Here is a 24834-nt window from a genome sequence, read left to right as displayed (position 1 = left end):
TCTCATTGGCAAGTGTCACAGATGTCACGGAACTCGTCGTGGACGATGAAAAAAAAACAGGGTAGTCTATCTCTGCTGACGTTGTGAAGCGTTGCAGACATTGCATCAGTTGTCGTCCACTAGGACACACTACATGAGATGAAACAGCTGAATCTTGCATCCCGACACCCATTGTCTTTATGAATCCCCACAACACTCTACGTCAAGCAGATTGTGCCAAAATTTAGGCTGAACTGTACGGTGGCCGAGAGAGCTCAACGCGCTGCAACTTAAGAAAACACATGCAAACAGAAAAAAACGACAACAAAGTAAGAAAACATCTTCATCAGTTTGACAACACAGGCGCTGCAAATCCTCGCAACGCAAACACAAATACGGAAATGCGCTGCAAACTCAGAAACGCGCTGCAAACACAGGAACGCGCTGCAAACACAAAAGCGCTGCAAACACACAAATGCGCTGCAAACACACAAATGCGCTGCAAACACAAATGCGCTGCAAACACACAAATGCGCTGCAAACACAAAAGCGCTGCAAACACACAAATGCGCTGCAAACACACAAATGCGCTGCAAACACAAAAGCGCTGCAAACACACAAATGCGCTGCAAACACACAAAAGCGCTGCAAACACACAAAAGCTCTGCAAACACACGAACGCGCTGCAAACACACAAAAGCATTGCAAACACACAAACGCGCTGCAAACACAGGAACGCGCTGCAAATAGCACGGACCACAACGGAAATGTTTCAGGGGGACCTCGAAAAGTGACGAACCCATCTGGGACCTGATTATTAGAGCAGAGGTATTATCGGTGAACTAAAAGATGATAATGATGAACTATCACCTTTTAGTTCAACGACAACACCTCTGCTCTGACCAACAGCCACTGAACAAATAATCAAGTCCCAGATGGGTTCGTCACTTTTTGAGGTCCCCCTGAAACATTTCCGTTGTGGTCCGTGCTATTTGCAGCGCGTTCCTGTGTTTGCAGCGCATTTCCGTATTTGTGTTTGCGTTGCGAGGATTTGCAGCGCCTGTGTTGTCAAACTGATAAAGATGTTTTCTTAATTTGTTGTCGTTTTTTCTGTTTGCATGTGTTTTATTAAATTGCAGCGCGTTGAGCTCTCTCGGCCACCGTAGTACTGGGCTTAAGAAAGACATTAAAAAAACACCGTTCATACCATTCAGACTACTGGTCAACCGATACAGTTTTATGATTTCTTGAACATTTAAACTGAGTACATGAGATACATGTACTAATTTGCACAGTTACTAAAAAATGTAAAAAAAAAAAAAAAAATCATTTACCCTGCAGGCATCCTAGGTGTATATGACTTCCTTCTTTCAGAGAAATCCAATCAGAGTTATATTAAAAAAAAATTACTCTGGCATTTCCAGGCAGGCTTCTCTTCCTCACACGGGTCTGGTGGGTGAATAAAGGCCTTCTGTAGCGAATCGATGCATTTTTGTAAGAAAAATATCTATATTTAAAAATGTATAAGTCACTTTAATCTAGCTTGTGCCGACTGGTCTTACACGGAAGCAGTTCTGGGCGGATGGCGTAAGATGTCGGCTTTGTGTATGCGCCACTTGAAAGTGATGAACGCAAACAAGCCATGGAGAGAGGTAAACACAGCACCGGTCATGAATTACAAGTTTAAAACAAAAGTTTTGTAAAGAAAAATGTCTATATTTCTGATTTCTATATAAACCAAGAGGAGACTGGTTTTCCTTTGCTAAACTAAGGAAACTTTGCTTCCTTTGCTCCTGTAAACAAATTTTGGTTTGTGCGAGACTCATTGGTCTTATTACGTCATCTGCCCAGAACTGCTTCCATGTACGACCAGCTGGCGCAAGCTAGATTAAAGTGATTCTTACATTTTAAATATGAGTATTTTTTTCATCGATTTGCTAGGAGGCCTCTTTTCAAACCCCAAAGCCATGCGAGGCACTTTTTATTATGAATGGATGCACTTTATTGGACTTGTTTTGGAATGATGGCAGGATAATTTTTAATATAACTCTGATTGGATTTGTCTGAAAGAAGGAAGCCATATGCACTTAGGATGCCTGGAGGATGAGTAAGTAATGGTCTAATTTTCATTTTTTGGTTAACTAACCCTTTAAATAATATATTTTTAATGTATATATTTTATATATACATTTAATTAAAAGAATGCTTTTTTATAAAGTAATTAATACTTTCATTCAGCAACAATTAATTAAATTGATTAAAAGTGACATTAAAGTCTTTACGGTTGTCCAAAAATGTTGAACTTTCTATTCATAAAAGAATCTTAAAAAAAATGTATCATGGTTTCCACAAATATATTAAGCAGCACAACTGTTTTCAACATTGATATTAATTGGAAATGTTTCTTGAGCAGCAAATGAGCATATGTGTCATGATCGGGGCTGTGGGTCTCCCCTCAGCCTCCTGAGGTCGCCGTTCCTACACTGCACTTCCTGATTGCATTCACCTGTCTTTGTCATTAGCACTGATTCACTCACATCTGTTCACTATTATCTGGTCTTTAAAAACTCTCACCTTTCACTCCTGCTTCATGGCTGCATTGTCTTCTGTCAACAGTCTGTCTGCTCTGCGTTCCTGTATTCCTGGCCTTGGTTTTTGTTTATCTAGTATTTGAGTTTATGTTATGTTCTGCCGTGTTGGCTTTTTGTTTGTTTATTTTGTTATCATCATTAAAATTACTTACCTGCTTTTGGACCCAGACCTCCCTTTACTCTCCCGTGACAATATGATGCTGAAAATTCAGCTTAACACCACAGGAATAAATAATATGTAAACTAATAATATGTCACAGTCTTGCTGTTTTGACTGTATTTTTGATTAAATAAACTGAGAAAAACACAAAATTCAAACTTTTGAACAGTAGTGTTGTATATATATATGTATATAAATAAGTAAATAAATAAATTTGTGCCGTAATTGTCAGATATTGGAACTTGACACAACTGTTTATGGGGAAAAACATCTCTTAAAATAACTGAAGCAAAACAGGCAAATGTTTCCATCTTAATTTTATTACTCAAAGAAAAAAAAAAAAAACCTACCAAGATGTCCATAGGGGTGTTTTATTCGTTGTGGCATGTGCAAGGCTGTGATAAGTGTCTGTTGCCATTTTAAAACAAGATTCAACATCATTGATAGCTGCCGATTTGTGATTGCATTACCTATGGAGTTGCTAGAAATGTTTAAAAATAGATTTGAAGAGGCAGCGTTTTATTTTTCAATCGATAACGTGTCATTTTTCATCGTTGTATTTACAAGCATGCTCGCTCTGAATGTGCATAAGGGTACTTCTCGTCTCTTTATCGTCACTAAAAATGTATCCACGTAATAACAACGTCAGGATAGCAAACGCTAAAGCATTTTTACAAGTCTTTATAAACAGGTAAAAACAGAAGGGGGGGAGTACTGTAATACTGTGTTTATAGCAACATCAAATGAACACTTCTTTTTTTTTTACTTTTTAAGTTAAGGAGCAATAGAGAAAACATTGTCGCGGGGCAAAGTAAGACAGCAAAGACGTACAAAGAACGTTCGTTTCAAGATCACTTGAGCATCTGTTTGAAATGCTGATTAAAATACAATGGAAAACAACAAACCAGATAATAAAATAAACACCAGAATAATAAACATACGGCAGGGAAACGACAACGTGAGGAAAATATTTCTACACTTGCTAAAAAAATACAACAAATTAGAAAAAAGGAAATGTTGATATAGAATCCCTTTCTTAAAAGGCAAAACAACACATGTAGACAATGTTTATTAAAGAAGCACATGTGTCTTGCTTGGAGTCTGTCCACATACTGTAATATATGTCTCTTTTTGTCCCTTCATGTAGAGGTGCTGTGGACAAAGTTCTTTACAGACTCGTCAAGACCGTTGTGCTGTTCAGAATCACTGGTGCACAGAATCATGGGGGATCAGCAGATAACACTCAATAATAATAATAATAATAATAATAATAATAATAATAATAAACTGAAGATAGGTTTAGATTAGGGTGATGCTGTGTGCTTCACATAAAGAAGGGTAATTCATCAGGTAATGAGATTTTAATCCAGGAAAAAACAACTTCTTTTAATCTCAAAATAGTGTGGGATGTAGAAGTAGTCAAAGCAAGAGAGAAAGACATTTTTTTTTACAAGTCGGTACATGTGGTGTCGAAAGGTCGCCAACAAGCAGTGTGTCTCATGAGGACCGCAAACGCACTGCACCTCCACACACATACACGTACATACACACTCAAGTCCTATACATGGGTTTTAGGTGCCTGATCTTCAGCATCCGCACCACTTGTCCTCTGGGAAAAAGACCCACAAAACCCTCTCCACGTTGCCCCGTCCGTCTGTGGGCTGAGCTGAGCTGTCTGTCGTGGGACTAAAGATGCCAGAGGCTTCAGTACATGATGGGAGGTTTGGAGTAGGGTCTGTTTTCTGTAATGAAGAAGAGAAAATGCATGAGGCAGTGAATTTTGTATATAACATGTAATATCACTCCTGGATAATCGAAAATGGGCAAAGAGGCAGGACATGGGTGGAGCTAGTTGCTGAAACCACGCCCACCTAGTGCGACAGTCACTCAAGTGACCACACCCTTAATTATGCAGAAATGTAAGGCATAAATTTCCGTGTTGGTTTCAATAGAGAGAGCAGGAGGTTGCTGCTTGGTTTACACCTTTGGGGGGGTGGGGGGTGCCGGTAGCCAACGGTACTTTTTTGGTACTTTAGCCTATTTTCTGTGTAATAACCATAGACTGTAAAAAATCTGGACGTAGTGTCCATGACGTCACCCATAGGTTTCTGAAGAGCGTTTTTGAAGCCTATAGTGGGCGGGAGTCGGCCGTCGCCATCTTGGAATCGCGTCATCGCGCGTCACTCCCAGATAATCGAAAATGGCCAAAGAGGCGGGATGTGGCTGGAGCTGGTTGCTAAAACCACGCCCACCTAGCACAACAGTGGTGACAGCAGTGGCAATCCACCTGTCACTCAAGTGACCACACCCTTAATTATGCAGAAATGTAAGGCTTAATATAACTTAAACAGATGAGTTGTAAAAAATTCACAGTTGACAGGAAGGGCAAAGTTAGCTATATAGACCAAAAACACTTTTTGTACCAGGCTGTAAACATTTTTTTCTGCTGTAAAGTTGGCCATTTTAAAATGAGGAGTCTATGGGATTGACTCCCTTTTGGAGCCAGTCTCTAGCGGCCAGTCGATGAATTGCATACAGTATGATATGATGCTAGTTTTCTCAAATGAAACGGAAAAAGTGACACTCACAGCATCTCTGGAGATTGAGTTTATCTGTTCATGTGAGACGCAAAGGGCGAAAATGACCGGGAGAGTCATACATACATAGGCAAAGGAATATGCAGGATTATATGTACAGTAAACCGTCTTCTTGCATTTCTATTCACAGACACTGGTCCATATCGCAATTCAAATTAAGTGACAGACCAACTTTTGATTTATTCATCCAAAATTCAACGAATTTCATGGTAATTCGTGCTACAGAGTCAATTCCATTTTTATGAATGGTCTCTGTGATCCCGGATTTGAATAACTGACTGTCCACACATTCATCTCGCAACTGTTCAAATCCCATTTGTGTGTCCATAAGTGCTCTTTCGTTTTACGGAATGTGCGTTGGTTTCTATGGCAATGCCGTTGCGTTGTTACGCCAACACAAAAAACACCAATACAGTTTGCAATATAGACGCTGTCTTGCGATATGACAACGTTGCCGTCGCGCTGGATTATAATTCGTCTTCAAAAGCAGCGGCAGAAATGCAGGAAGCTGGATTGTGTGACTTTATTCTGTGCTGCCGTCTCCGCTGGTTTCAAAACTCAAAGAGGTGCGTATACTAGCTGTATATTGTTTTCCACAAAAACGTCTGACGTGTTTACGTTTTACGTGGCATGAAAACGTAAAAAAGCAGAAATCCGATTTGAACAGTATTCCAAACCACATACGAATGTAGCTCGAAACGGATTTGACCAAATCGGATTTCATGTAGTTCGTTGCTGTTCAGACTACCTAAATATGATCGGATTTCAATCGGATTTGCATACAAATCGGATTTGGGCTGACAGTCTGAACAAGGCTGTAGAGACAGAAATTACATGCCGTTGTGTAAATAAGATAAATAACATAAGGCTATTTAGTTTGTTTAATAATAGGAACGAGGTATAGACCTGTTCTATAGGAAAGGTAACCTTACAAATGACTTCTATTGTGTTCTGGCACTATATAGAAAATAGAAATTAAATTATCTTGACCTTGGCCGCCCCCCTAATATAATGGCAGGGGAAACACTGATGTAATCCATAAAAAAGTAACTGTAATCTGTGCATTTTAAAACATAATCTTATTACAAATACTGCATTTTTCGAATCAAAAGCTGTAACTGTCCATTTTATAATATGAAAACAAGAGATAATATAGTTTTGAAAACATACGATTTTAGCACAAAAGTGTTCAAATTAATATTCCACCACCCCCAAGACTTCGCAATTCAAGAATCGTAATTAAAAAAGGAAGAAAAACAAAGACATTAATGTCTCCCAACATCAAAACTTAGCAAGTTTTCAGAATGAATCATGTTTGCGGTGGCCGTAAAGCACTAGATCAGAGAGAAACAGCTGGTGGTTGAGGGGCAGGAGTGCTGCAGATGCATGTTAATCGGAAAGCTCGCAGCGCACCGTCACACAGGAAGCAGTTCATTAGGACTCGAGTGCTTTTACATGTTCAACATGCTCGTTTCTGCAAGCACCAACAGATGAGCTAATATGTATGCAGGATGTAAACAAAACAGCACTCAAGGTACATGGACGGCGATAGCGTAAGAGAGGGAGAACCGAGTGTGTTTATGTTCTTGTGCATAATCTGTAGGTCATCCCAAATCTGTTCCCTTTGAAGCTCGACATGGAAAAATGACATTTCAAATGCCCAGGGGTTATGTAAAAAAGTTGATTGATGATATTTTCCACAAATTGGTCATTTTGTGAGGCTATTCAACAATTTTGAAAATGATCAGTTTTAATTATTTTATTGTATATTATTAATATATGTGACTCTGGACCACAAAACCAGTCATAAGGGTCATTTTTTTTAAATATATAAAAAAGTTTTCCATTGATGCATGGTTTGTTAGGATAGGACAATATTTGGCTAAGATACAACTATTTGAAAATCTGGAATCTGAGGGTGCAAAAAATCTGAATATTGAGAAAATCACCTTTAAAGTTGTCCACATAAAGTTCTTAGCAATGCATATTACCAATCAGATATTAAGTTTTGATATATTTATGGTAGGAAATCAACAAAATATCTTCATGGAACATATTTACGTAATATCCTAATGATTTATGAATGAATGAAAAAGAGGAAATCAATAACTTTTGTAGCTTTAAGGATACATCTATATTTAATTTAGTATTTAGTGTTTAATAACTTTATTCAATTTCTGTGTATTTAAAGTAGTTAAATATGGCATTTATTATAATGGGTTTATGTGAAGATTGTTCGCTTAAATTAGAATTTGCTATTTTATGTTTGACTATTTAAAGTCTAATTAATGTTAAAATTGATAGCTCTCAATTATACTGTAATGTAGAATGGCTATAGAACAAATATTAAAAATATACTGTCTTTATGTTGTTTCTACAGTAATTTTAAGACTGAATGTAAAATTGTTGCAATATTAAAGTATATTTAAAAACTTTAATGTTAGGTGGGATTAAGTGCAATTAATCACAATTATTTAATTTTTTTTAATTTGCAATACATTTTTTTTAATCAATTGACAGCACTATTATAAACATACATAGCATGAATATTAAATGTGGCATTTAACACATTACATGTGACATGAACCATTTAAAATGTATGAATGCCACATTGAGGCCTGCTGGTGCTGAAAGGAGGGAGAGATGCTGGATGAGATAAATAGAAGGTGGGTATTTCGCTTGCTCTGAAATATGAGTTACGAGTAATATCCTGAAGTGCAATTAATTGAGTCCTATGGCTGACAGCAGACTAAATCTGCCATGATGAAGCTGCACCCAGGAGACACCAGAGCAAATAGTTCATACACTTAATACAGAGACCTGACAGAACAGGACACTATCTGTTTTGTTAACCAGGAGGTGGGCCAAAATACCACTGTTCAATGCATCATGAAGATTCATTTCTCTTTTGTGAATAGCAGTGTTTTCACCATGTTACATACTAAACTCTATCTAAAAATTTTGGGGGGATTTTATAACCTCATATTAATAGTAAAAAAAAAAAATGTAATCTTACCACATTCAGACCATGTTTAAAATTAAATTAGCAAAAATAATATGTTTCTCTTTTTCTTTTCATTAATAATTCAATTTAAGATAGAATGCAAAATCGAATTCCAGCATAGAAGAATGTTATTCCACATTTGGACAAGATGTGCTTCCCAATGTGCAGTAAAATTCACTAAAAAGCAAATTCACAGAATTTTATGCATTATTTTCATATTTACATGTTCTTTATTAATTTCATCATTTGTAACCCCAACAGAAAATATCTGAATATTTAAGTTAAGTTATATTCAAGTCAGCCATTGAAACATCACAGTCTTCTCCTTTTATGTGACCCTGGAGCACAAAACCAGTCATAAGTAACACAGGTATATTTGTAGCAATAGCCAAAAATACATTGTATGGGTCAAAACTGTTGATTTTTCTTTTTATGCCAAAAATCATTAGGATATCAAGTAAAGATCATGTTCCGTAAAGATATGTTGTAAGTCTCCTACCATAAATATATCAAAACTTAATTTTTGATTTGTAAAATGCATCGCTAAAAACTTCATATAGACAGCTTTAAATGGTGATTTTCTCAATATTTTGATTTTTTTTCTCTTTTTTTTCCTGTCCTTATTTTTTTAAATAGTTGTATCTCAGCCAAATATTGTCCTATCTTAACAAACCATACATCAGTGGAAAGCTTATTTATTCAGCTGATATAAAAATCCCAATTTTTAAAAAAATACCCTTATTACCCTTTGTGTTCCAGGGTCATATATTGGTATTTCAGTAAATAACTGTTGCCAGTGTTGAGGTCAACCCTATGCATCTTTGAAAAAATAGATGGATGGGGAGGCGAGGGTGGTCCTCCTCTGGGACTTTCTCCACAACACACGGCTCCCCTCCCTATAACCCCGGTCTCATTTATTCTCGAAACGCAAAAACCACTTCCTCATCCTTGATTATTCACCCTCGTTATATCACAGCATGATACCAATTAATAGGCTGGACACTTCTAGATATGAATGGTGTACTGAAGTACAGCGTGTTCACATATACACGTACGGAATCTGTGCACTTTCAGTTTCGGTGTTGACGTGTGTGGAACTCTCCAGAATGACGCCCATTGAGTGTGACTGCAACGTTTTGAGTTGGGTTTGCTCCGTCTTAATTACATTTTCACCTCGCCTCCCTTCTTCACTCCCTCTCTCTCAGCACTCCACACTTCTCTTAATCGGCTTGTAAAATGATGTCACCTTCTTTTGTGTTCAGCAGTTTTCTGTTAGCGCCACTTGTCTTGATTAATCAGAAAAGGCACGGGTCATCGTAATGGCCCAACACAGGGGTGGAACCTGAGAAAGCGCAAAAAGCTTTTAGCCCGACGAGCGGGATCTCAGCAAGGACAATCAAACCTAATGAAATCAGCTGTCACTGCTAAGCTTGCAAAACTGTGAAGTCCGACTTGGGAGAGAAGCACGGGCTAATTAGATTTTTGCCGGCTGTAATGGATAAATGTGGTGAGGCGCGGGAGCTCGGGGAGGGGTGGAGCGGACAACAGACTTCATACACAAACTCCCCAGGTGGGGCGGCTGCTAGACTTTGTAAGCTGATTGCACAGACACCTTTCCTCTTTCAGCTTGATGGAACTTCTAGATAAAGAAGTGTAGAGATAAAGTGATGATCTGTGCATCCGAGAGAGTGCGGGATCATTATGTTTCTCCTTCCTGGACAAAGCTGAGCATTCCTTAACCAATGAATAAGATACACTCAAAAAGCACTCGGTCATGACAAATATTGTACTGAAGTCAACCTTACATTTACATTTATTCATTTAGCAGACACTTTTATCCAAAGTGACTTACAATTGGGGAGTTTGAGTTTTTAAGGACATAAGGAGTTTGACGTGTGGCAAGCCAGCCACAAAGGTCAGTTTACTTTACCCCAGTTACTTTTTAGGAGCTTAAAAGGATAGTTCACCCAAAAATAAAAAAAACTCTGTCTTACCCTAATGTCATTCATTCATCCTCGGAAAACAAATTAAGATATTTTTGATAAAATCCAAGAGCTTTCTGTCCCTGCATAGACAGCAGCACAACTACCATGTTCAAGACCCCAAAAGGTATTAAGAACATCAATAAAATAGTCCATGTGGCATCAGTGGTTCAACCTTAATGTTATGAAGCTATGAGAATACCTTTTGTGCGGAAAGAAAACAAACAATGACTTTATTCAACAATTTATTTTCTTCAATGTCAGTCTTCGCCATGCATTCGCATGTGGTGCTGCTGATGCAGGAGCTGGCGTTTTTTGAGTTAGTTCACCCAAGAATGAAAATTTGCCCATTATTTACTCACCCTCATTCTAGGTGTATATGACTTCCTTCTTTCAGGCGAATGCAATCAGAGTTAAATAAAAAATGGTTCTTGCTCCTTTAAGATTCATAATGCAATGGATGGGTTTTTCTCTTCATCAGTCCAAAACAAATCCAATAAAGCACATCCATCCATAATAAAAAGTGTCTCACATGGGTGGTTTTGTACAAAAAATATCCGTATTTATAACGTAATAATCACTTTAATCTACCTTGCACTAACAGTTGTACACAGAAGCAGCTCTGGGTGGATGATGTAGAACGCTAACGTTACGAATGCGCTTGTGAGTCTCGTGAAAACCAACGCTTGTTTACAGAGGCAAAGGAAGCAAAGTTTTCTGACTTTAGCAAAGGAAAACCAGTCTCCTCTTAGCTTATATCAAAATCCGCCAACGTTTTTCTTTACAAAAACTCGTTCTGTACTTCTAATTCGTGACCATTGTTTTGTTTTGATCTCTCCATGGCACGTCTGCATTCATCACTTTTGAGCGGCGCATGTGCAACGCTGTCATCCTCCCGGAGCTGCTTCTGTGTACAACTGTTAAAGCAAGCTACAGAAAAGTTATTATGTTTTAAATATGTATATTTTTCTTACAAAAACACATCAATCTGCTACAGACGGCCTTTATTCACCACCCACAGCCGTGTGAGGCATTTTTCATTATGAATGAATGCACTTTGTTGGACTTTTTTTTGGACCTGCCCATTGCATTATAAAGGTTGAAGGAGCCTTTGATTGCATTAGTCTGAAAAAAAAAAAAAGTAAGTCATATACAGCTAGGATGCCTTGAGGGTGAGTAAATAATGGGCTAATTTTCATTTTTGGGTGAACTAACCCTTTAACATGTCTGAAGATTTCAACAGAGAGGATGACTTTTTTGCCCAGCCTTACTTATATGAACTAGAATATACAGACAATGAGATGGACGTTATATATCAAAACGCTGGCTCCTGCGTCAACAGCACCAACAGGCATCAAAGACTGACTCGGAAGAGAAGAAACTGTTGAATAAAGATGTTATTTTTGTTTTCTTTGTGCACTAAAAGTATTCTTGTAGCTTCATAACATTACGGTTGAACCATTAATGTCTCATGAAATATTTAAACAATGTCCCTACTACCTTTCTAGGCCTTGAACACGGTAGTTGTGTTGCTGTCTATGCAGGGTCAGAAAGCTCTCGGATTTCATCAAAACTTAATTTGTTTTTCAAAAGATGAATGGTCTTACAGGTTTGAAACAACATGAGGGTAAGTAATTAATGACGGAATTTCTTCAATGTACGATTAATTTTGCATCCCTAAACTGAATTATAAACTGGAACCGTACTGAACTTGTTTGTTTGCCCTTTAGTGAGGTTTTAAAATATATTGCAAAGCTGTTTTTTTCCATTTTAGTGCACTGATCACTACTCATGAGGTGAACAGCCAAAGAACTGTGTCATAGCGATTACGGTCCCATAGCAGAGAGATTAATTTGCACCTCGTATTAGCCTCTGCATTATAGGGTAAAGGTCTGATCTTCACGTTTCCTGGTTCTGCTCGTTGCTCTAAAGGTCAGGGGCATTGTGACGGAGCTCTAACACTAATCCCTGCTGTTATGCTCACATTAGTGACGCCTCAACTCAAGTCACAGACTACATTCCACAGGCCTCCAGACTGCGATCTAAAAATGGTCGCAAATGAAACAAAAACAGTTTTCAGTTTTTTAGAATTAACTGGGAACTGTTATTTGTCATTTAAAGATACATCAAATTTAATTGTAATAAATGGTATTATATAATACATCATTATTTGTCATTGTGAAGCACAGTGAGGTCTGACTGTAATCTCGTACAGAGCTCCTAAAGGGACATGATGGAAAACATACATGTATTTCAATGCTATTCCATTTTCCAGCAAACGTTTTGCATTCCCCTGATAAACGTTTGCGCTCTTTTGCAAATGTTCTGCATTCCCTCAAGAAACAAACGTGAGGCTTCTTGGGGAACTCAGCAATTTGCGAGTGAACACAAAGCATGGAAATATAATTTTTTCTCCCGTCTCATCTTTATTTCCATCACCATGTCTCTTTAGAGCCTTCATAATGTTGAATCCATTGCAAGGGAAACTTTGGGAGTAATATGGGCAACATGTTAGAACCATCAACACAATTTGTTTTTCCTCTCCAAACAGCCAGAAATATTCTTACAAAACAAAGTGATCTTTATAAAACAGGATTACTAGTGACAACTAGGGAGCTTAACTGCTTCTGATCAACAATTCTTTAATTTGCAAAAAATAAAAAAGCTATTGGGCTCCAAAAAAATAGCCAATTTTATGATTTTAAGATGAGTGCTTCACAACTAGTGGGTTGCGACCCAAAATTGCTCTTAAGGTCTTGGGATTGTTTGGATTTGTTGTGGGATTGTTACTTATGTACGATAAGCAAATGTGATTTTGTTTGCTCGACACAAAAGCAACTCAAGAGCACTAATCTCAAGAGTCACGAGTTACTTGATGTCTCACAAGATTTGACAACAGCATGCTCTATTCTGTCTCCAGATGTCGGCCTACAAAATAACAATTGATGTATTTCTCAGTCTAGTCTAAGGCTGCGTGTCTTTGATCTGCAGGTTTTGCAGATCTGACCTGGAGTTGAAAGTTACAGACTTTGAAACATGAGATGGGCCACAGATTTAGGGTGAAGTTGTGTCTAATTCAACCCGAGAAACCTGGCGATGACCCCTTTACACTGCGAATGAACCCTGGTGCCGCCCCAAAGAAAAAGAGAAAAAAGAAAAACAGGCGATATCTACTGTGCAAACGCTTCAGCAGTGCTCTGTTACAGCGCCGCTGTCAAAGCCAGAAGAAAAATGGTCGTCTCTTTATTTGCAGACTGTGAAATTGGCTATATAGGGAAAAAACATTTCGCTCATTTTCAGCGAAGCACTTTGCAGCCCATTTCCACTGCATCTTCTGTAAACATATGTATTTATTCACCTTCCCCCAGCCCCACATTTCAATAAGATGTACGGCAGCGGGTCTTTAATTCGCCGTCAGACGTGTTGATAATAGGTCCCATTTATCAAACACAACTTTTGGCCAGATTTGGGAGGCTAGCTTGGAGGGAAGGGGGAAAGACAGATGGAACAGGGATAAGAATGAAACTGTATGAGTGTGTGCAGAAGAGCTGTAAAGCGCAAATAGATCTCGGGGAACGGAAGCGTGAAAGGCACATGAAAACATCAGTTTGTAATCTCACTCCTGAAAGAGTTGGACATCTTCAAAGGGACCCAATGAGATGTAAGGCAAGTTCAGGGATTTACTCTGGTAGTTTTGCTGGGGTTCGGCCCCAGGAGAGAGGGGGGCCTCTGAACCATATGCACAGCACATGGCTGGTTGCATCTTCTCAACTGCAATCATTTTTACCTTTGATTCAAATACTGTCTATTAAGCCTATGATGTCAGGTCTTTATTTCGAGTTTTGTAGTTTGTAGTAGTTACACATGTAGTTTAAATACAGTAAATTCTTACCTTGTACAGCTGAGTTCTCCTGCTGGTTGCCATTATGTTCAGACTTCACCTCTGGTATCACTGCCTCTAAAATCAAAAACAAAATGAAATATGTCAGACGATTAGACCTCTTGGTACTTTATCAGTAAAACATGCCATTGGTACCTCTGTCTCCAGTAAATATGTTTACAAATAACATTTTTAATAATAAATATTGTCACATTTTACAGCCCTAACTACATCAACTTGTTGACCTCAATGAGGGTTCTCAAGGGAAATTAAAAAAAGGTTTAATTAAAAATACTCGGTCAGTCAAATTACTTTTTTTTTTTAAGAAATAATACTTTTGTTTTATTAAACTCTTTGCATTAAACTCTTGTGAAAGTCTTTACTATTTCAAATAAATGCTGTAATTTTGAACTTTCTGTTCATCAAAGAATCCTAAAAAATTGTATCATAAGTGGCACAACCTTTTTAATAAGGCATCTCTGCCAATGAATGAAAAAAAAAGATAATTATCTCACAATTCTGACTTTTTTTCTTGCAATTGCAAGTTTAAATCTCGCAATCTGACTTTTTTTCCTCAGACTTGCATAATGCTAACTTGCAATTCTGACTTTTTTCTCAGAATTGTGAGATATAAACTAGCAACTGCGAGTAATAAAGTCAGAATTGCGGGATGTAAACTTGCAACTGCAAGTAATTAATTCAGTATTGCGAGATATAAACTCATAATTGTGAATGATAAAGTTATTAACATATAAACTCTGAATTTTGAGAAATGAAATCAGAATCGCGAGATTTAAACAGGTAATTCTGATGTTTTTCTCAGAATTATGTAATATAAACTCACAATTCTGACTTTTTTCTTGCAATTGCAATTTTGACTTTCAAGTTATGAGGGGGGAAAAGACCTATATATTCTGAGAATTGTGGGTTTAGATCTCAGAATTTTGACTTAATTGTGTTCTTAAGTCTTGCAAGATATAAACTCCACTCAAGTCACTAGTTATAAACTTAAAAAAGTCAGAATTGCCTGTTTATGTCTTGCAATTCTGACTTTATTACTTGCAATTGCGAGTTTAAATCTCACAATTCTGAGGAAAAAGTCTGAATTGCCAGAATTATGAGATGTAAACTTGCAAATGCGAGAACAGAAAAGTCAGAATTGTGAGAAGTCGCAATTACCTTTTTTTTCAATCAGTGGCGGAAACAGGGTTTCAAAGTTTTCAAACTTTTTTTGAGCAGCAAATCAGCATATTAGAATGATTTCTGAAGGAACATGTGAGACTAAAGACTGGAGTAATGATGCTGAAAATTCTGCTTTATATCACAAGAATAAATTACATTATAAAACTTGTTCAAATAGAAAACAGTTGTTTTAAATTGTAATAAAATTTTACACTATTACTGTTTTACAGTATATTAAATCAAATAAATACAGCCTCGGAGAGTATCAAAGAAACTTTAAATGGTAGTGTGTATTATTATATGTTTATAAAGTATTTTATTTGATTTATTCTTTTACATTAATGTTGTCTACCTAGCACACTTGAGTTGAACTGCACTTGGAAATAATCTCCACAACAAAGGCTGTGTTGCGCAGATAAACAAAAGAGGAAGTAGCTTTATCTGAGAAGAGATGTGACGTAACAGCAGACCTTCACAATATGGATCTTTTTCTAGCATTCCCCTCAGATGAAAGGCAGAAACAAAGTGCATTTCTCATAATGAATTCGCGTCTAATCAGCCTTGGCCTGATAATTGCTCCAGCACTCGTGAAAATACTTGCAGATGTCTTGCAAATGTACCTGTTTTTTTTTTTTCTCCATTCAAATTCTGCTTCTGTTAAGATATTCACAATTAAACAAGTGTAATCAAAACAACAGCAAGCGATTAGGAAAATGGTTTGGCCTTGATAAGTGTGCGTATTTAGAGCGTTTATGATAAACATCAGACTCCATTTCCTCAGCTGAGATTATGATGCTAATGCATTGCTAATAGTTATGACCTAGACGGAAATACCAATATCAGCACCGACTAAAAAAAATTTGAGAATGAACAGAAGGTTTCCACGAAATATTAATGGACAAGCTGAGGGAAGTTCTGAACAAGCAGATCTTTAAAGATACTGTGAGAGAGTATCACCAGATTGACTGTAAAGAGAAACTATCAATTTTCTGTTGTCAATGAAAGTTAAAATGCTCCACAATGCAGCAATCTCAAACATCAAAAATGTTATATTTGGCTTTGAAAGTGTAAAATCCACTGCTCATTTTTCAGTATTCTGGATGTATTTTCCCCATTCATTTCTCTCTCTATATTTTTTTAAATTTAAGCCTCAATGAACAGCTATAGGACTTTAACTTAACCAAAAAAAAAAAAGGGAAGAGAATCTCAATACACTTTGGAAAACTAGGGCTGGTTCTGGAATTCCAAGAATCAGTCCTGACTTGTTTTCGATTCTTGTACGATTTTGTTTTTTTTAACTGGAGGAACCTAATTTCGCAATGACTGCAGGATATAAGCGTCGTAGAAGGTAGCCTTCTCATAATATGAAGCTTCATTTGTAAAAATTATGATACATTTCTGTAGCGCTGACTGATTTTAAATAATAATTTTGTCTGCATTGCCCACGGAATTAGTCATAGCCCACAGCTCAGCAGTGAACGTGATTATTGCATAAATAAAACAAGACATAAAGTGTCTCAAATACATTTATTTAAGATGGAAATAAGATCAAGACCCTTGATCACGTCGTGATCTATAGCGCTCAAACTTTTAGACAACATGAGCCAGTTCCACCGTAAAATAACTTCTGAAACGACTTTTGAACTGGTTCATTAAAACAATCTATCCGAACAAACCTTTTTGTGGAAATGAATCAGACTTCTTATCACTATTAGGGAGCAAAAGGCAAATTAATGGGTGCTTCTCAAACGGAAGGCTGCATCCTCAAACTCAGACGAGCTCAGTACAGACTCGTTTTCATTCAGCGACGCTTGATGCCTTCCGTTTGAGAGGCACCCATAGATAAGCTTTATTGAACTGAAAACGGCTCTGAATAAGGGGTTGATTCCACTTGATAAAAGAGGGGTTGATTCCACTTGATGGGATTGATTACAAACTTTGGAATTGACTCTCGATTCCCAGTACATCAGAATTTCAAGATTTGCAAATAAGCGTTGGGAAACTGACTGTGCTTCATGGAAGTGGACGTCATTGCTAAGCATGGTTCACATTTCTTATTTCCAGTGATTTATCTGATTAGTGGATCTCTAATCAAGGTTATGTGTATTATAGTTTTTCACCTGGAATTCAACAATTAAATCGTATTATTATACACTTTTCTGCCCTCAGCCAAACTATTCTTGTTGCTTAATTTTTTTTTGCCAATGTTTTCCACTGTTGCTCTGATAACAGTGCTCGTAATACAAATGCGTCAGTTGTAGCCTTGGTAATGCAAGTGTTCACATACAGTATGAGACATAAATAGTGACTGCTTTATGGAAAATGATCAGATATTTCTGTTTACTTCACTCAAGTAGCATGCTTGGCCAGCTACAGAGAGGAACTAGTAGCCAGACAATAAACAAGTGACCAATCCTGAGTGGCAATCATTGCATCATTACACTCAGCCAGCTAATCGTGCTGAGTATTCCAGGCCGAGAACCATTCCTAACAATGCCGTACCAAGCTTATGTAACATTTAAGTTACCAGAACTGTTTCTTACCATTCTTAGAAATGGTCAGCATGACAGTGGAAAAACGTGGAGCTCTTTGTGTGGAGATTTGTACCTAAGGAATGCTACTGGCAATCTCATAATTACAAAGAGCAGGGTTTTGGACCAATGAGATTTTATTGTGGGCTTGTTGTTTATTGCTTATGGCCTCGTCTGGTTGGTTAGGACACAGAAGGCTTGTCCCAAAACCACACTTGCGGTCTTGACCACTTTTAGATGCATAAGGCCGTTCTTGGTCTCATTAATACCAAATCTCAGTGACTTTAACACACTCATTGTTGTTTGTAGCTAAGTGTATGCCATGATTCATCATGTTCAGGAACTCATGTGCCCTGAAATCACTAGAATTCAAAACTTTGCATTTGTAAGTGAAATTAAAGGGTTAGTTCCCTCTTGAATTATCATCCCAGATGTTCTTGTCTTTCTTTCTTTAATCGAAAAGAAATTAAGGTTTTTGAGGAAAACACTACAGGATTGTTTTCCATGTAGTGGACTTCAATGGCGGCCAACAGGTTGAAAGTCCAAATTGCAGTTTTGATGCAGCTTCAAATGGCTCGACATGATCCCAGTCGATGAATAAGGGTCTTATCTAATGAAATGATCTGATTTAAAAAAAAAAATAATCAATTTTTTAGATATATTTTTTAACCACAAATGATCGTCTTGCACTAGCTCTGTAATGTGCGTCCACTAGAGTTGTCAAAAAGTATCGAGTTCGGTACTTTCGGTACTGAAATTTTAAAAACTTCCATTTCCCGCTTACATTTGAGCACTGTTGAGCTGATTTTTTAACATCGCTAATTGGCCATAGTGTTCACATGCTCAACAGATATGACTGTGATTGGCTTTCAAAGACTCCCGTTGTGCTTATGTGTGAGCACTTGATGAGGAGCGTGAAGCGCTGATCATTGTAGCCAATCACAGTCATATCTGTTGAGCATGTGAACACTATGACCAATCAGCAATGTTTAAAAATCGGCTCAACAGCGCCCAAATGTGAGCGGGAAATGGTTGTTTTTAAAATTTCAGTACAGAACTTGATACTTCTTGGCAACTCTAGCATCCACAACTTCACGCATTACGTAGTCACGTTGGACGAGTGACATAAACGGACGTACCAATGCAGTAAAAAGCTCTCAAATCTCATTCAAACTTCAAAATTGTCCAACCTTACCTTTTTTTAGTGAAGGGCATTTGACTTTGTCTTTGCACTGGTTTGGTACGTGACCTTTCCAATGTGATTACGCAATGCATGAAGTTGCAGACTCGCATCGCAGAGCTAGTGCAAGACAAGCATTTGTGGATAAAATACATTTTTATGTTTTATAGAAAATGACTGATCGTTTTGCTAGATAAGATCCTTATTCCTCAGCTGGGATCGTGTAAAGCCCTTTGAAGCTGCATAGAAACTGCAGTTTGGACCTTCAACCCATTGATCCCAATTGAAGTCCACTATATGGAGAAAAATCCTGGAATGTTTTCCTCAAAAACCTCAATTTCTTTTCAACTGAAGAAAGAATGACATGAACATCTTAGATGACACAGGGGTGAGTAAATTATCAGGACATTGAAATTCTGCCGTGAACTAATCCTTTAGGTGCAAAGTATTGAAAATCAAAACGTGTAAGTAAACTTTAGTAGAACTTAATTTTAGAACACTATGATGTAATTGTGTCCTATCTAGTGATCAAAAGTTTTAAACGCTTGCAATCTTCAAAACCACTTCAACACTTGGGCCAAACACAGGAAAAACATGATGCAAGTAGACAAGTGGGCAATGTTGGACCAGGCCCAGTGTTGTGTGTTAAAGAGCAGAGCCTCACCGTTGAGACTCATGCGGAGACTCTCAGGAGATGTGGCCTGTTTGAGAGCCTGTTCCACCTGCTCTCTCCTCTTGGACTCAAACTCCAAAGCCTCCTGCAGTTTCCTCTTCGCCTTCTTTTCCTTCTTCAGACGCTTCTGAATAGTGGCTGAGGGTGAGAAGAAAGAAGTTTGAACAAACATTCAAACGTAAAACACTTTTTCAGCATGGTGTCTGAAAACACAAGACGACGCCAGCGCAGACTCACGTTCACACATTAGAGACTTGAAAGTGCTCATTAGCACTAGCAAAACAAAAACATATGGTGCGCTACGTGCAACAGCTTTCAAAAAGGATATGTAAAATCGCAAGGTTTTTAGACGGTCGGATTAATAAACTTTACAGAAACGTGGCTTAGTTAGTGGTGTTTGCTAGGGCATCGCTACAACCATTACTCACATTCAGGGTTCAGCGACTCTAAGAATAAGCAGTCGTAATAGCACTAGTAATAAAACAATAAATCCAATCTACCAATGCGCATTTATAGGCCAACACAACAGCTGTACACACCTAACGCCAACACGTTGTGTTCACACAGCACAATGTTTTCACACAACACAATTCTCTGAATATGTGCAAACATAATCAACTCTGTGTACATGTGGATTCACAGCAATTAACGGTCTTTTGAAACACTCAGAGTCTGGCAGAAGACCTTAAAACAAGCTCCCGGCGTGTTCGCTCGCTTGCGGTGTTAAATGTATGTCCCTTCCTCCTCACACCTCTAATTACTTGCCTTTGATTGGCCAAATCATCCACCATATAACAGTGCGCATTAAAAGAACATGAAATGCTGTAACAGCCATGGCTAATAAATTATTGAGGTGTTTGTACATATTGTCAGAGTTGTTATCCAGCTGAATAATTGGCTTAATTTCTTGGCGCAAACGGCAGGAGTTGAATTGGCAGTAAATCCACTAGTGACACGGTTTGGTTGCGATGAAGGGAGGGAATTGGCGGCGCACACTCTGAGGTTTTTCTGAGTGTTCGTCATGCGCTAATGTGTTTACTAAAATAAAAAGAGGAACGGAAGGGTTCATACGCATCACTTTTTTGTTAGTAATTTGTGATTATTGGATAAGGCTTAATTTAAAATCATTTAAAAGATAACACACATTAGAAAATAGCTATTAAGTAAATTATGTATATCACTGAAGAAACTACCTTTATACCATTTTTATGTGGGACTGTGGGAACTCTAGACCTAAAATATAACTGTTATATAAGCATAATACTAGTGTGTATAGGTGTGTATACATACCTCGGCTGTGTAGTTCAGAGGTGAGTTGTCTCTCCAGACTCTCTCTCATCTCTCTTTCTCTGTACAGCTCCATCTTTAACTCCTTGCGTTCCTGTTGCACCTGTTTCTCCTGCACACGGGCATTATCCACGGCCACCTTCAGCAGACCCTGAGCCGCCAACACAACACAAGAAACAATTGATTTTAATACACAAATAAGCATCCACAGTTACCATTTGCAACATGCATATACTTCAAAGTAGTGCTTCTTAGATAGGAGGCCAGGGCCTACTAGGGGATCTCAACAAACGTCCACTTTTAATTATGTAAATGTGACCATGGACCACAAAAGCAGTTATAAGGGTAAATTTTTCAAAATTGAGATTTATACTTTATCTAAAAGCTGAATAAATAAGGTTTCCATTGATTTATGGTTTGTTATGATAGGACAATATTTGGCCGAGATACAACTATTTAAAAATCTTCTGAGGGTGCAAAAAACAAAACAAAAAACAAAATACTAAGAAAATCGCCTATAAAGTTGTCTAAAATGAAGTTCTTAGCAATGCATATTACTAATCAAAAATTAAGTTTGGATATATTTATGGTAGGAAATTTACAAACTATCTTCTTGGAACATATTCTTTACTTAATATCCTAATGATTTTGGCATAAAGTAAAATCGACAATGAATTTTTGGATATTGCTACAAATATACCCGTGCTACTTATGATAAGTTTTGTGGCTCAGGGTCACATATTATGACTTTTATTATCGCTGCTACTACTACTATATTAAATATTAATATCGGTATTAATATATTAATACAATCTAACCTTAAAATACTGAAATGGACTATTTAATACTTTTTCTCTCAATTGCTATTGTTTTTATTGAACATACAGTTGTAAAAATGTTTTGAATCATATTCAAATGAATTGTGGTTAATCAGTTTTATAATAGGATATGGGTTTCAAACATGAGGATCAATACATTATAATTTAATTTTAATGAACTGTTTCTAACAAATGTACATAAAACACACACTACATGTACCTGGATGTTAGTGAGCAATGTCTCCACGGAAGAGAGGCCATCTGCAAACAGGAAGGGAGCGGGGAAGCCTGGAGGAAGAGTCTGAGTGCTCAGAGGAAGCTTCTCGAACCCTGGTTTCTGCATGGGCAAAGCTAACTGGGCCTCATCTGACAAAACACAAAACGGAACATAATATAAATATGTTGTGAATAGACAAACCAGTGTTTTTAGGACAGTCTTGAATAATATAATTTATTAAATTATATTATAAAAAATGTTGTGATTGTTATTTAGTTTAGCACCATAACCATTTCATTTTGTTCTGTGGAAAATAGTGATAGACTAACAGATTTTTTTAATAGCCCCAAAAAAAAAAAAAAAATGGAAAAATATTGCCGATATCAATTTGCTGCAGTTAGAATTATAGCTATTTTTAAAATTTTAATTTGTAATATTTAAATTTAGTTTTTAATACTGGCATTATTACTTAAAATGAAAATTAATCGATATTAAAAATGGTGTGTAACCAACAACGTGTAAGTGCACTGGGAATCATATTTTCTCAGAGAAAAAGTAGAAAGTAGAAACATGTTCATATACAGTTTACTCACTTTGTTTAACAGTCGTTCAATAATTTATATTGTGATATTGTGGCGAGTAACACTGTCAAATCACTAGCCAATTTGGCGGGTTACTTTTTGTAAATTATGTTCCATCATTCATGTTATGGTTTAAGTTCATTTAAGCCAAATCTGTGCAGATTTAGCGCAAATACTGAACTTGTGAGTCGTCATGATATTTTAAATACACATCTACCATTGATAGCTCCACCCCTAACCCTACCCTATTGGTTGAGCTGTTGCTGTGTCAGGCTGGTCAAGATGCTCAAACACACAGAGCAATTTTTCATAGTCCCACAATTAGAAGAATCAAAACATTTTTTCCAAACATTCCCGCCATCTACCATTGGTCAAACAAACAGATAGCTCCACCCCAAACCTCATCCTATTGGCTAGCTGTTGCTGTGTCAGGCTGGTCAGGATGCTCAAACACACAGAGCAAGTTTTAATAGTCCCACAATTAGAAGAATCAAAATATGTTTCCCAAACATTTCCCCCATCTACCATTGGTCAAACAAACAGATAGCTCCACCCCCAACCTCACCCTATTGGTTGAGCTGTAGTGTCAGGCTCGTCAGGAAGCTCAAATACACAGAGCAAGTTTTAATGGGCCCTTTTCACAAGATTGTGATGATGTGTTTCAACTGTCATCAGCATTGTAAATCCTTGAAAGTTTTTTTTTTATATTTTGTTTAAAAAAACATTTGCATGTGCATTTATAACACTATACTTTGTATTATATCACCTTTGCATCAAATTACAAAAAAACTAGGTCTATGGAAGGGACAGTAAATTTGACGTTGTTATCTCTTCTGACTGCCATAATTAGTCTCTCTTAATTTTTTTTTCTATTGCTTTTTGAACTAGGGATGCTCATATTGACCGTTTAACCGTTAGCCGACAGTAAGAATTTTAACCGATTATTACTATCAGTTAAACGGTTTAAAAGGGTTTTTTTCTATTCTTTTTTTTTTTTTTTTACGTTTGCTGCATGGTGAAAGAAATAATGCTATTTGTAAGTTATCTGTTTACTCACGTGCGCGTGTCGACACGTGCAGTGTGGCTGTACAGACATATTTCGCTTCACCTTTACTTAGTAAACAGATGTAGTATATGCAACTCAATGGCAAGTGGCGTTATTGGGTTATCAGCGAGTGAATCCATGAGTGAATGTATTCAAATTCTGAATGAATTATAGTCTAGAAAGTGCGCAATAGGCGCTCCCGTTACAATCGCTGGAAAGCTATCACTCATCCTAGAGTAGTTCATCGCAATCTCATAAAGTTATTAAAAAGTAATAAAATAACCTTTACACTGCACAATTAATCTCTTATTTATATAATGCCAACACTTTCTTTGTTTTAATAAGAGAGTTCGCGAAAGTGTAGAAATCAGCAAAACTGAAACCGGCACTTTGGTTGGTGAATGGATTGTAACATAGCCTCCTCTGATTGGCCACAGTGATAATCAAATCAACATACATGTCTGTGATTGGCTATTGCTGAACGCTGTAAAACACGCGCTTCTCCACACGCATATGACAGTGGATGGAAGTCCCGAACCGCAAATTGAAAGGATTTTTGTGATGGTGTTTTTGTCGCGGATCTAACAGTTAACAGGCAGCGGTCCTGCCTATCCGTACAGCATGTGGACATGTTAAAAAACTAGGCACACTGAGGTATTGGCTGGCCTGCTATATATTTTTATGTCCGACGAGAAGAATAAGACCGGTACAGTTCTTCAAAGCGCATAAAAGGATTCAGTGTGTTTTAGTTGTGTCATCTTAATTAGGTAGTTATTTAATTTATACATATTTAGTGTAGGCCTATTTATATTATCCTTTTTTTTTTCATTCAGATTTTCTTTGTTCTCAGAACCGCTGCTGATGCGTGATAATTTAAGTATATGTCAATGCAGTTTTTGTTGTTGCTCTGTATGCTGCTGTTTGCACGTTAAAATAAAACATTTGCTTGTATTTTTAATGTATCATCACAGATACTCATGCATTCTATTTTTATTTTAAACTAATTTATTATTCTAATTTTATCAGTTAACGGTTAATGTTCGGATAACGAGCAGCGGTTGTCGGTCAGGAAAATTAACCGAAATGAGCATCCCTATTTTGAACAAATGGGTATGAACAATATATAT

The 24834-nt window shown here is 37.2% G+C and overlaps 1 protein-coding gene across 4 annotated transcripts in view; it reads right to left on the bottom strand.

The window, feature by feature from the left end:
- Positions 1 to 3040: 3040 nt before the first annotated feature.
- The window catches only part of dacha (dachshund a), a 196241-nt gene continuing 174447 nt past the window's right edge, over positions 3041 to 24834 (bottom strand). For 2 of the 4 annotated variants that reach the window (XM_073824205.1, XM_073824207.1), the window contains 5 exons: positions 22076 to 22230; positions 21050 to 21197; positions 19751 to 19897; positions 14206 to 14271; positions 3041 to 4472 (listed from right to left, as the gene is read on the bottom strand). In XM_073824205.1, coding sequence (XP_073680306.1) covers positions 4435 to 4472; positions 14206 to 14271; positions 19751 to 19897; positions 21050 to 21197; positions 22076 to 22230 — 554 coding nt within the window. In that variant the 3' untranslated portion in view covers positions 3041 to 4434. The remainder of the gene's footprint in view (positions 4473 to 14205; positions 14272 to 19750; positions 19898 to 21049; positions 21198 to 22075; positions 22231 to 24834) is intronic. The other 2 variants (XM_073824206.1, XM_073824208.1) reach the window with 1 other exon arrangement.

This window comes from Garra rufa, chromosome 19 (assembly GCF_049309525.1).
Source record: "Garra rufa chromosome 19, GarRuf1.0, whole genome shotgun sequence".
Classification (NCBI taxonomy): Eukaryota; Metazoa; Chordata; class Actinopteri; order Cypriniformes; family Cyprinidae; genus Garra; species Garra rufa.
The sequence above is the reverse complement of the archived record's forward strand: the minus strand, read 5'-3'. Positions and strand labels throughout refer to the sequence as shown.